Below are 12837 nucleotides of genomic sequence, written 5' to 3'. Positions count from 1 at the left end.
GTATTTTTCTTCTCAAAATTTGTCAAGTCTTTGGGGCTAAGAAAAGTCAAAGTTTCACTTCTTTCATGTTGAGAAAATATGCTAATCACGTAAAAATTCTTAATGTAGCTAGCTATTGTACATACGTTTAGTAGAAGGAAAACTTGGAAAGTCTTTGGACTGATTAGAGGAATAACTTTGCCACCACATTTACGGTTGCAGGACTTGGTGTATTTTTGGTCTTCTCAAATTTTGTCAAGTCTTTGGGGCTAAGAAAAGTCAAGGTTCCACTTCTTTCATGTTGAGAAAATTCTTAGAAACTCTTCTAAGAATTATTGTCCGGATATCACATTTGCTTTAGTGATTTTATCTTGAGTCTGTGTAGTCACATCCTAATTGTACATTTTAGCACGAACCCTACGCATAGTTCCAAAGTTTTTTATATAGTTCAATTTACTTTATATATTTCTAATAAATCAAGCTTTATGAAAACAATAGGCGCAAAATGTCACTTTTTATTGTTTCAAATAACTAAAGGTTTGCAATTAAACTATTAGAACAATCTTCTATGCAAGAAAAGCTATCGGAATAATTCAAGTTGCTTATATATATATTTATTTATATATAAATGTGTTGTTTTACTTTTGTTTAGTCCTCGATAATTAGTCTTCAAAAACATTTTTTTTCCTTTTATTTCACACAAAAGAAGATAAAAAATATTTTAAATAACTAAGAGTTTTTTTCTTGCTTCGAAGACAGTAGTCGATTATGTATTAATCTCCCCTATACAAGAGTCTCACAATTTTTAGGGCTTTGGTGATATTTTGAAAAAGAATAACCCAAAACTCTTAGCTTAATGTTATGCAGTTTTAACATGTAATTAAATATTAAAATATAAGATGATATTAATTGGTATCAAAACTTGTGGGGAATATCTTTTTCTTACTAAAATCGGAGGGTAGTTTTTTTTTAAAAAATCATTTAATTATGGTTTAAATGCCTGTTAGTGTAATATAATCTGGACTTTTACAACTTAAATAGAACACAATGTTACTCAACTAAAGATACACTTGAGGAAATGAAGAGAAGATGTAATGGAGAGGAGCCAGATCTAGCAAAGACTAGTCTTTTTCATATAAAGTAAAGAACATTACGAATCTAGCATTTAATCACGTATTGACCACTTAAATATGTTAAGGGAAAAAAATGTTTTTGTGACACAATATTTTTCGTGTTCTCTTGTTTCCATTGTGAAACACATTCAGTTTTTTCATATATATTTCAAATAAATGTGAATTGGCATAAAATTTTAGCTTCAATTTCATATCATGATTTCAAATCCCAGATCATCCAAAAAGGCATGATTTGGGATTCCAATTAGTGATGATTTCAAATTTTTAAAATGTAAAATTTAACCCATAAGTTTATATTTTGTAAAGAAAGACTCATAAGTTGGTAGATGTATTTACCAATCATTCACAATATATCAAATATCAAGTAATGCAAGATGATAGTATATTTATAATAAATTTACTCTTACCAACCATTTACCAACTGCATTTACTTATACAACTCATGTTTAATTTTTCTTTTTTATTGAACTAAAGTTCGATCACTTGACGTTGTATTTCTTAAAAATGTTTTCTAGTAGCGTATTAATTTTATTATGAACTAAGCTTTAGTCATTTGGTGAGATTGTATAAGAATTGTGAAAATTTTGATATATATATATATATTAAAAAACCCAAGTATATATATATATATATATATATATATATAATCATATATATATATATATTCCGTAAGTGCAGAATTGTTCTCAAACAAGCCCATGCTCCATAGTGGAACAAAATAAAATAGAAAGGATATTATATTTTAAAAAGTAATATATATATATATATATATATATATATAGCATGTATATATATATATAAATATAAATATATTTTTTTAAAAAAAAAACTAAAGCAAGGAAAAGAAAAAGTTTAATAGAAAACCAATATAAATAAAATTCTGAAAAACAAAATGGAAAATGCCAAATTGGATTGAGAAGCTCAAAATTAAAATTGAAAATAAAAGTTTCTCTAAATTTGTCCAATTTAAAACCAAACACATAGTATTTTAAATTTAAATCATGCATCATCTACTCCAGTTTTAATGCAAAGATCCAAGCAAATCATAAGCATTAGTTATTATAATCCCTCCATTATGATCCCATCATAAATTTGTCCAGGAACCAAATACTGTACTCCCTCCCCTCAAATTGTTTGTCATGGCAACTAAAAATAGTTGTCTCAAATTTTATCGTTTTAGGAGCTAAGGTATAACTAATTATTTTTTTTCTCATTTTATCCTTAGTAGATTTTTTTTCATTAAAGAAAATGACACATATATAAAAGTAACACATTTAATGGCAAGAGATTATAACTTAGATATAAATAAGAATAAAACTAATCAAATACCCCTTTTAATTAATATTTATTCATGGGCATGTAAATCAAAAAAGCAATGAATAATTTGAGACGGAGGGAGTAACATATTACTATTAGCTTCTTACTTACTAGTCTCTGTTTTTGTTATTAGTGCTCCCTGCTGTAATCCGCTTTGATTGCTGTGTACCTAAATTACAATTTGCAATGGGCGTGATCGAGGAAACTGCTTGTATTGTACTGTAAAGAGAAGCTGCGTTGCAATTTCCTTCTCTTTTTTTTTCCTCTTTGGTTGGCGTCGTTTTTGACCATCTTTTTCTTGTGCATTTTTGGATACAAATAATTCATCTTACCTTCTTTCCTCATTCTTTATGTTTTCCCAATACATAAATCAAGCCAAAGTCTTGAAAAAAAAAAAAAAAATCCATAAACTCAATACCTATATTAAGAAATCCAACTCTCAATAGCAAATGACAAAATAGTTTGGTGCCTATCCATGAGACTATAAAGAAGCTCCCAAATTCATCGTTTCATACTTCATGCTGACTAAATATATACTCCCTCTCTTTTAATATATACTGTGTGGAATCAAACAAGTAGTTAAGTAATTGCAAGTTTCAATTAAAAAACATTACACTTGAAGCTGCACAAAAGATACTAAACTACATGTATACCAATCAGTTTTGCAATTTGTTCAACTTTAATTGACCATGTTTCAAAATCAATCCTTTTCTTTCTTCTTCTATTTTTTCGTGTCTCTGTTTTTCTCCTTCGTCAGATCCAGTCCAAATGATGATACTCCTTCAAAAGCATATTGTCCTAAATCTACCTGCAATGAAGTTGAAATTTCATATCCTTTCTGGAGACTCGACAATTACAGCTCCAGCGTTCCTCAGTACTGTGGTTACCCACGATTTGGCATCAACTGCTCCAAAGATCAACCACATCCTATTATTTACCTTCCTGGCGATGCTTTCTACGTCAAAAATATAGATTACCAAACCGGTTCTCTCACTCTAGTGGACATTGATGTTTTAGACGTGCAATGTCCTAGAGCACGTCACAACCTTACATTGGAGAAATTGCCGTTGAATTATTCGGATTCCGATTTGAAACTCAATTTTTATTTCAACTGTACGAAGCCTCTACCGCATGCGCTTCACGCAGAATGCTTGAAATCAGGTACAAACAGGACGTTTATTTTTATTCCCCTTCCCCTCCCTTTTGATCCCCCTTTGTTGGAGTTATTGCTCCTTTGGTAACTCGAACCCACGATCCTGGGGTTATAGGTATGGGGTGCTGACCATCAGGGGCGGAGCTATAGGTAGGATTGAGGCTTCGAGGAAAAATTACACTGTATACAAAGTTAAAATCAATTTTTTATGTATATATAGTGGATGTTGAAACTCCATTGGCTTTTTTGTGTATTTGTTTTTCATATTTTTTAACCCCTTTAATGAAAACCGTCGCTCTGCCACACCGACCATCTGATCAACCCCCTCTTATCAGGCAGAAACATGACTTATTTCTATATTGGGGAAACTGAGCCAGAAGATTTGAAGTGGTTTGGGATTTGTGAGGAGAAAGTGGTGGCGACGGTGACGGAGAGGAGAAGCTTCAAGAACGATGATTGGATCAGACGATTTGGTGGGGCTATGGGAGGGGGTTTCGTGCTGGACTGGGGGAGCGCGTTGGAGTGCGGCCACTGTGAGGAATCAGGCGGGCGTTGTGGTTCTAACAATTCAACTCAGAAACTTTTTTGCTTTTGCCAAGATGGTACCGTTAAATTTGATCATTGCAAAGGTACATTCCAACTTTATCAGTTTATGGTTATCGACTTGCTAGTATTTACCTTGCTCATTCTTCTTATACAACATTGCCGTTAGATTTTCATAATTTGCTGCTTAAAAGTTAAAATCAACCTAATCAGTCTATCTCATGGTTAATAAACTTTTTGTTGGTTTACATTCAAATGACTGACGTGAACAGATACGTAGTAAGAATGTTTTGCCTCTTAGATTTGGTATGTCAAATCTATAACTCTTTATTTTTTGGTTTAATCATGCATATTTGAAATTATTTTTTGGTTTAATCATTCATATTCGAAACTTACTTTCCTACCATAAGTTTCTTATTCGAACTCAAAATATTTAGTTAAAAGAGAAGAAATCATATTTATCCCATGATACTGTAAATTTGAAGCTATTGATATTGAATCAGTCGTTCTTATGCCTTGAAAGCTGGTAAGACAAGAAGTGTTTCATAAACCTAGAAAAAGAAATCACAATCCGTCCTGTTCAAGAAGATTAATACGAAGGTTTGGTTTTATCACTTTTTTAACCCAAGTAATGCTATTTGATCTAAAAAAGGTCCAATCTTCTGATTCCATATATAGTTGGCCTACGTGTTTAGTCATTATCCCATCTTATTATATACGCCAATTGTATCAGGTTTTGTTGAATAGCTGATGTTAGGATTTGACTTTAACATCTCGACACTTCTCTTTTCTAAATACTTTGAATTCAAAAAAATCAAAGTACAGCTCTGCTTTGCTTAGTTTCACAGCAATTTATTGCGTCTAAAATCAGAAACCCGGTCGAATTTTCCACAAAGAGAACCAAAAATGAAGGGATATGAACCCAGTAAGCACTGGGCAGTACTATTAATAGCTGCAGAAATTAAAAGGCCCATTAAAGATATTACTAGCCCAGATGTAAGCCCATTGGCAAATAACCACAGCTAATTATTAAGCTTTAACCAGCATTCAAAACAATTCAAAGTTTAGCCACTTTTAGTTTCCAATATAAAATCTGGAGAAAAAATAACCCAAGCTAAAACATGGGAAAATGCAAACACATTGTGCTGGAGTTTAGAACCTTTATGAGTTGAAACTCCTGAAAATTCTGGAGTTTGAACTACACATAAGAAATTTCAAGAATTTTTCTAAGAGTTCACTTGTCAAAACTAACTTTGAACTTCAGCACCATGTTTGATCTTTTTCTGTGTTTTAGACTATTAGCTAGGGATATTGTTGTTCAAATTTTATTTTCGCCTTAATTATGACTATTTCACAATTACTTGTCAGGCAATTCGCACGATTGTCCTATCTCGGGGTGGTCTTTAATTTTTGTCCTTTGGCACTTTAAGTAATAAAAAGTAGCCAAAAATACTCTTGACATCGAAAAAACAAAAAGAAGAAATTCGGATCGATGACCTAATTTCTCAAGACAAGGTTTCATAGAAACTATGCCTATTCGAGCAAAGTTACATATAAACTATGCCTTGTCCGGCATAGTTCAATAGAAATTAAGTTATCCTACAGAACTATACAGGACAAGATATAGTTTCTATGTAATTTTATCCGAATAGGCATAGTTTCTATAAAAACTTAGTTTCTACAGAACTATGCCGGAAAAGGCCTAGTTTCTATATAACTTTGCCCAAATAGGCATAGTTTCTATGAAACATTGCCTTGCGAAATTGTTTTTTTCACTTTGCTGGGGTTCGAACCCAGAATCTTTGGTTCGTTACCAACGAATAAGGGTACTTTGACCCACAAATTTTCATTAAATGAGAAGTAGGGCCAAAAATTAAAGACCAACCCATATGAAGGACAATCCGCGCCAAAAAAAAGATTAACAAGCAGTCCAAAACGGTGACTTTCGGGCTAGTTTTTATGAAAAAGGGCCTTTTTGATACCCATGAAATTTCTTTTCCTATTTTTTGGAACTTTTTTCTTTTCCACGTTATTGTAAAACTAGTTTTCGCACTTGTGCTTTAACACGTGTATCTCACGCTAATTAATTTAATAAAATGATTTAAATAATATTTACAATATATATGTATGTGATAAGTTACACAAAATTTGAAGGGGAAAAAAGCAAGGGAATAATTGTTAGTTGTGATATATATAGATACTTAATAGTTACAGACATCAAATTAGGTTGTTGTCGAATGAAAGTAACATTTTGTATAAGTAGCCTCCTCCATTTTGTAATAACGTACATATCAAGAAGTTGTTACCGAACGAAAGTAACAGTTTGTATAAGTTGTAAAGCGATTTAATCAACATGTCCATCTCATGATAGCTCGTAACTCATTGTCAGTTTCATGATATACTCCTGTAAATAAGTACATAACAGCTAGGTGTAATAGAGATGCTTAATAGTTACTGATATTAGAAAATTTGATGTGTACAAATACTGGAAAAAAGAATAAAATTACATGATATTTAACTTTTACTATAGAAAAACAAACTATAAAATTTTAATATAGATTCTAATACCTTTCTCTTGACCAACTTCAACCCCTGGCTATTTGCTTCATAAAGTTGAAGTAACAATGATGAACGATATTAGATGCTCTATTTATAAGTGAAAGTTTACATTGCACGTTCACTTTAAAAGCATATAGTATATAGGAAGCTAAGTAAACATTAAAAACAAAAGGATAAATATAAAGGAATAATGAAGTATAAATGTTAGCTTTAATTAGAAGATGAAAAGAATTCACGGGAATTTAAAGGAATACATGTAAGACATTTCTACAATAAATTCTTAAATTAAAAGGATAATATTATGAAGTTTAGTATCTCAAGACAATTTTTTAAAAATATTCATTTTATATATTAATATTGAAAAGCATAATAATGATAGATAATTGTAGAATTAATTGATACATGAATCTTTCCATTTAATTGATTTACTTCTCATTTAGTTAATTCATTTGTCATTTATTGGTAGGTAAATTTACTATTTGGTATAAAAATAGTATAGAAATAGTATTTGGATGAGGGGTAAAAATGTCGTTGAACTTTTAATGGATGTTTTAATAATTCAACTTTTTAATGTTCCCACCTTTGAAATAGTATGATGATGATATACCAGACACTGATTTATGCTCTCTATGGAGATGTGGAAAGTGTTTCTGCTTGTTTCATAACACGACTCCAATCTAGGGATTACTCAAAGCTGCCTAGTTTGGGTAGCTATTCTTTTTCTCCTTAAAGCTTTTTTTTTCTTCCTTTTTTTTTTTTTTTTTTTTGGACCCATAAAAACTAGGGAAGAAAATTAGTAAAGATGAGATCATTTTTGCGTTGGAACCTTGTTCTAAAGCGATGCGGGGCGACCGCAACTCAAGTAGCAATTTCTCTCTTCAGCATGACCCAAAAGAAATTTATTATAAATAGAAGGCTTTATTTGTAGACGAGATTCAGGTTTCTGAGTCTCGGGTCAAAAAAAGCCAACCCCTTTTTAATTATTTATGACCTTTTTATTCTTTCAGCTACGGTGTAGTTTTCTGACCATCAGCAGCACTGAAAATATCCATTAGCTTCACAAAGGGCAAAAAGACAAAGATCCTTAATCAGGTTAATATAGGCATGGTCAACAGGTGCAGTCAGTTAATGAATGTGATATGACATATTGGAATTTTATAATCCATAAGAGGGAATTTTCAAACACATGTTCTTTTCCTGTTCAGTGTGAACATAATTGTTGCCGCCTCCTTTCATTTCTGTCCTCCTTTTGGTAAAATTAGATTCATCATCTAGAACTGTTATTTACAGTCTTGGAGGAATGTTTCAAGGTTATTGACTGGAAAGCTAACAATAAGATTGGAGCAAAAGATTTACGTATGCTTGTTTATTCATTTGAAATTTCTCCTTCTAGTTGTGAACGCAAACCTTATTTTCGTCATCTAAGTTGAAAAGTGAATTTTATATATTAATCACTGGAAAAGTCATATAAAAACTGAGCAGTCATTTCTTTGTTTTCCATACCAATTCTCAAGCAGGACATCTTTTGTTAGTCAAAACTGGATTATATTTGACACTAGGACACTTAAATTGAATCATATATTTTGCCAAATTCTTCTAATACATAGGTTCTCCAGCCAACCTAGTCTTTCATTGATGAGTTCTCACAAATGCACGCTCAAAACTTCCCTCTTCCTCTGCTCCATCCCGTCCTCACCTTCTTATTCTTCTTGATCACGTCCTCATTATCCTATGGCCAAGAAAATGAACAGTATACCACTTGTAATAGCTCCTACAGCTGTGGGAATATTCAAAATATAGGCTTTCCTTTTTGGGGTGGTGATCGGCCTCAAGAATGTGGTCTTAAAGAATTCGAGCTTGAATGTGAAGCCAACGAGGATCCCGTTATAAAGATTGATAATCATAATTTCCGCATACGTGCCATCAATAAAGATACGAGAACCATGAGAATTGCACGCAAAGATCTTGAAGAAGACGTTTGTCCTGATAGTTTTGGCAACACTACCTTGAACGATGCCCTTTTCCACTATGGTCCCGACCTGAAAGCTTTCGTCCTGTTATATGGTTGTCCTTTCAGTATACCTTCAAAATGGAAAAATTTCTCCTTTAGCTGCAATAACACTGGAGACTCCAGTCTTGGTTTCTATCCAGATGAGTCATTTTCATCATTTTGGGGACCAAAGTACCCGAGTTGTGAGTTTAAGGTCGTGGTTCCTGTTGTGATAAAGGAATTTGAGCAGTTTGAGAACCAAGGAAGTACGAAAATATTGGAGCTTTTGAAGCAAGGGTTTGATGTGGTTTACAACAAAAGCGTAGAATGTATGGCTTGTGAGAGGTCAAGGGGTTTATGTTGGTTAGCTACAGATACTAGGGAGCAAACGTGCCTTTGTCAGGACCGAACTTATTCTTACTACTGCGGTTATGTACCGGATCAAGGTGTGTTCCATCTCCCTAATCTAACTTTTCTTTGTTTGCCAAAAAATAAGTTGAATCTAACTGGTAGGCAGGATCGTTCCATTGGTTCGGGCAGACTCCTTATGTTTCCCCTTAATTGGGACGTATGTTATGTATCTATTGCTAGCCAGAGTTTTCAACTTTTAAATAAGACTGCCACCAAGGTAAAAAATCACCTATAGGCTGGCATATGCCCTAATATTTGGCCCCAAGAGACATCTCAATTAAATTGTCCATTCAAAATACCTCCAAAATTTTCCCCATGTTTTGGTGGTAAGCTTCCAATTTTTTTCACGCCTTTCTGATTTATTCCATCCATTGCAACATTCTTTGGGGCATTCTTTATCAAGTTTGTGAAGCCCAAATAATAAAATATAGATACAGGTTGTCCAGCACAAGCCCTTTTTGATGATGCCTGTTCTAAGATTGTAGTAGTACTTGACAGCAGCAAGTTTTGTTTTTGCTTCACCCAGCTAGATAGGTATGTCAAAATTTGTGTATGATGCAGATAACAATGCATCTTCTGAAAGAGCAGTTCATTGGTATAGCAACAGCTTAGCGATGGGTCTATTACAACTTACAAGGAATGAGAACTTCCTAAGGGATTGGTTTTCAAGAATTAGCTGAGATATATGATAGAATTTTCAGAAACAAAAGATCAGAAGTGATTATCTCAATATTCTTGAAAACCATATATCTGTGAATGGAAGAAAAACAATACTTCGGTACTGAAGACGAGATTCTGCATTTGCAAGGCTCCATCTGGGTATTCTTTTGCTAGTCCTGAAAGTGCATGAGGACGGAATGACTAAATAAAACAACTTTTTCTCTCTGTTTCCATGTTTTCACTTCTACCACCCGAGATTTGGATACTTCTCGAATTCCCTTCCCTTTCTACTTCTTCTTGTCTAATTCGTAATTGAAATCTCTAATTCTTTTGCCCCATCTAGAGTCCTTGACTCTCTTATCCAGTAGGTGGTGAAGTTGGACTTTAGACGTTAGTAAGACTTGCAATTAGTTTCCACCTTTTCACCTGAATGTCATGATATTCTGTGATTTTAAACTGACTTCAGGATTTAGGCTTTTCAAATTGATGTTTCTACGCAGTTATTTTTTCTTGTTTCCTTCTATTGTCTTTTTTTTTTCCTTGTTAAGTTTTCTCCATTAATAGACTAAGGAGGGGGTGGATCATCAAAGTCGAGAAATCTGATGAAGCATTCATATCCACCTCAGGAAACTCCATTTAGCTTGGTCCTTAGACAAATGGAGTACAAAACCTTATCAAAGGGAAACTTATGTTGTAAATTATGCCAGCAATACCCTGATCATTATTTTGCGATTTTTCATACTGAGCTTCTAGAGCACTATAACTATGCGGTAGAATCATGTCAGGACCCTGTTTATGCCAAAATGAATTACCCACAACATCTGCAAAAAGGAATAAGGTTGATATATCGAGATTGCCTGAATAGCAGAGGGCACTGTGGTGCTTGAATATCGAGTCCAAATTTAATCCACGTTTGACTATGTTCTCATAACAGAGTAAAAAATAATGACGTTATTCATTCGTAGATAAGAAACAGTAAGGCGATAGCAGTTGTATTTACGTCTTTATGATACTACTGCAGATATTTTTTTATTGTGGTTCCGTATCATTTGATCACTTGTTTATGTCTGCATTACAGGCACTAAAAGAGATATCCGGGTGAAAGTTGCCGTAGGTAACTGTCCTTTGACTCTGTTCATCTTATTATTATTATCCTTCTCTTCAACAATGTTCAAGATCTTCCTAGTCGCTTATTTCTCTCTTTCAGGTGTAGGTGCAACCGCATTCACTGCCATTGTGGCATGTGTAATTTTCGTTCTCTATCATCGTCGACAAAAGAAAAGACAAGCTGGTTCGTCTTTGATTTCCAGAAGCATCCTTTCCTATCCCTCCTCAACAACGGACCCTGGAAAGGCTTCGCACTATTTTGGAGCTCACGTCTTCGACTATAATGAACTGGAAGAAGCCACAAACAGTTTTGATTCCAACAAAGAGCTAGGAGAAGGTGGCTTTGGCACAGTATACTTAGGTAAGAGAAATTACCCTGAAGTAGCCTTTTTCTCACTGCAAACGTGCTACTAAACCTAAACATTTGATCTGATTCATTAACCATATGGTTTACATGACATGTTATAGGTAAACTAAGAGATGGACGTGATGTTGCTGTAAAACGTTTATATGAGAACAACTACAAGAGGTTTGAGCAATTCCGAAATGAAATTGAAATCCTCACTCGCTTGCGCCATCGGAATCTAGTTACCCTTTACGGATGCACATCTCGCCATTGCCGTGAGCTTCTTCTTGTGTATGAATATATTCCCAATGGCACAGTTGCTGATCATCTTCATGGAGAATGCTCAAAGCCTGGATCACTTTCATGGAGTACACGAATGAGCATTGCCATAGAAACAGCAAGCGCACTAGCCTTTCTCCACAATTCAGATGTCATTCACCGAGATGTAAAAACTAACAACATCCTCCTGGACAGTACTTTCTGCGTCAAAGTAGCAGATTTTGGCTTGTCTCGGCTTTTCCCAACTGATGTTACACATGTCTCAACAGCTCCACAGGGTACTCCTGGATATGTTGATCCCCAGTATCACGAATGCTATCAACTCACCAGTAAAAGTGATGTTTATAGTTTCGGGGTGGTACTAATTGAGCTCATATCCTCCCTGCCAGCTGTTGATATCTGTAGGCATCGACACGAAATAAATCTATCAAATATGGCAATTAACAAGATTCAGAGCAACGCATTACATGAGCTGGTTGATTCAAATCTTTGCTTTAGCTCCAATGACAAGGTAAAGTTGATGATCACTGCCGTGGCAGAGTTGGCTTTCCAATGTCTTCAGAACGACAGGGATTTGAGACCATCCATGCCAGAAGTTTTGGAGGCTCTACTTGGAATTCAGAGTATGGATAAAACAGCAACAGAAATAGGCAAGCCCAGTCCTGGTGATGATGCTGGGTTGTTGAAGAATCACCCGTTATCTCACTCACCCGATTCAGTTATATCAAAATGGACTAGCAGTAGCAGCTCAACAACAACTGCTTCCAGTACTGGCTAAGTTTATGCCCTCAGCTTGTCTAGTTTGTGGTTTTCTTAATAGTGATCTTGATCACCTGCTCTATTGGTTGCCGAAACCTGAATTTTCGTGTTTTTCCTTTTGATTACTTTGGACCTTTTTGATGTACATATCTCGTATGCAGTACTTTAAATTTAACAAAGCTAATTCAATTCATTTCTTAAATTCTTTAGTAAATCGTGTAGATACTTGTTTAATTGGTTATGCAAATTATAGTTTTACCAGGGTGATTAATCAGAGTACATTTTGTGTCTAGTGTTGAATGTATTTGATGTGTCTTAATAAGCAAAACAAAGTGTTTTAGAACTCTTCAGTTGTGTCTTTTACTAATTTATGTTCAGGTTCACTTCCTCAAAGTAGTTTTCAGCTTGATGGCCCCATCATACATTTTGTTGTGCACTCATTTCATTGCTCAAAACTTAATGATATTGACATTGTTGAACAGATAAATTTAATAGGAGACATTCATCCGGTACTGCCCAGCCAGTACTGGTGGCAGGCACCAGTAGAAGGATTAATTGTGCTTGCCAGCAGTACCGGTAAAAACTTACCTAATCTTTACGC

General features: G+C 34.2%; 1 protein-coding gene across 2 annotated transcripts; it reads left to right on the top strand.

Moving 5' to 3' along the window:
• Positions 1-2763: 2763 nt before the first annotated feature.
• LOC132055530 (LEAF RUST 10 DISEASE-RESISTANCE LOCUS RECEPTOR-LIKE PROTEIN KINASE-like 1.2) lies at positions 2764-12450 on the top strand. Of its 2 annotated transcripts, XM_059447406.1 has the most exons (5): positions 2764-3590; positions 3918-4211; positions 10824-10859; positions 10953-11213; positions 11321-12450. In XM_059447406.1, exons 1-5 carry the CDS (start codon positions 3119-3121, stop codon positions 12253-12255), a joined length of 1998 nt encoding a protein of 665 aa, XP_059303389.1. In that variant the 5' UTR covers positions 2764-3118; the 3' UTR covers positions 12256-12450. The 2 variants fall into 2 exon arrangements, with proteins under 2 accessions (XP_059303389.1, XP_059303388.1); XM_059447405.1 differs by lacking the exons at positions 2764-3590; positions 3918-4211 and adding an exon at positions 7230-9120.
• The last annotated feature ends 387 nt before the right edge of the window (positions 12451-12837 follow it).

This window comes from Lycium ferocissimum, chromosome 5, assembly GCF_029784015.1.
Source record: "Lycium ferocissimum isolate CSIRO_LF1 chromosome 5, AGI_CSIRO_Lferr_CH_V1, whole genome shotgun sequence".
Classification (NCBI taxonomy): domain Eukaryota; kingdom Viridiplantae; phylum Streptophyta; class Magnoliopsida; order Solanales; family Solanaceae; genus Lycium; species Lycium ferocissimum.
This window is presented reverse-complemented; position numbering and strand designations above follow the sequence as displayed.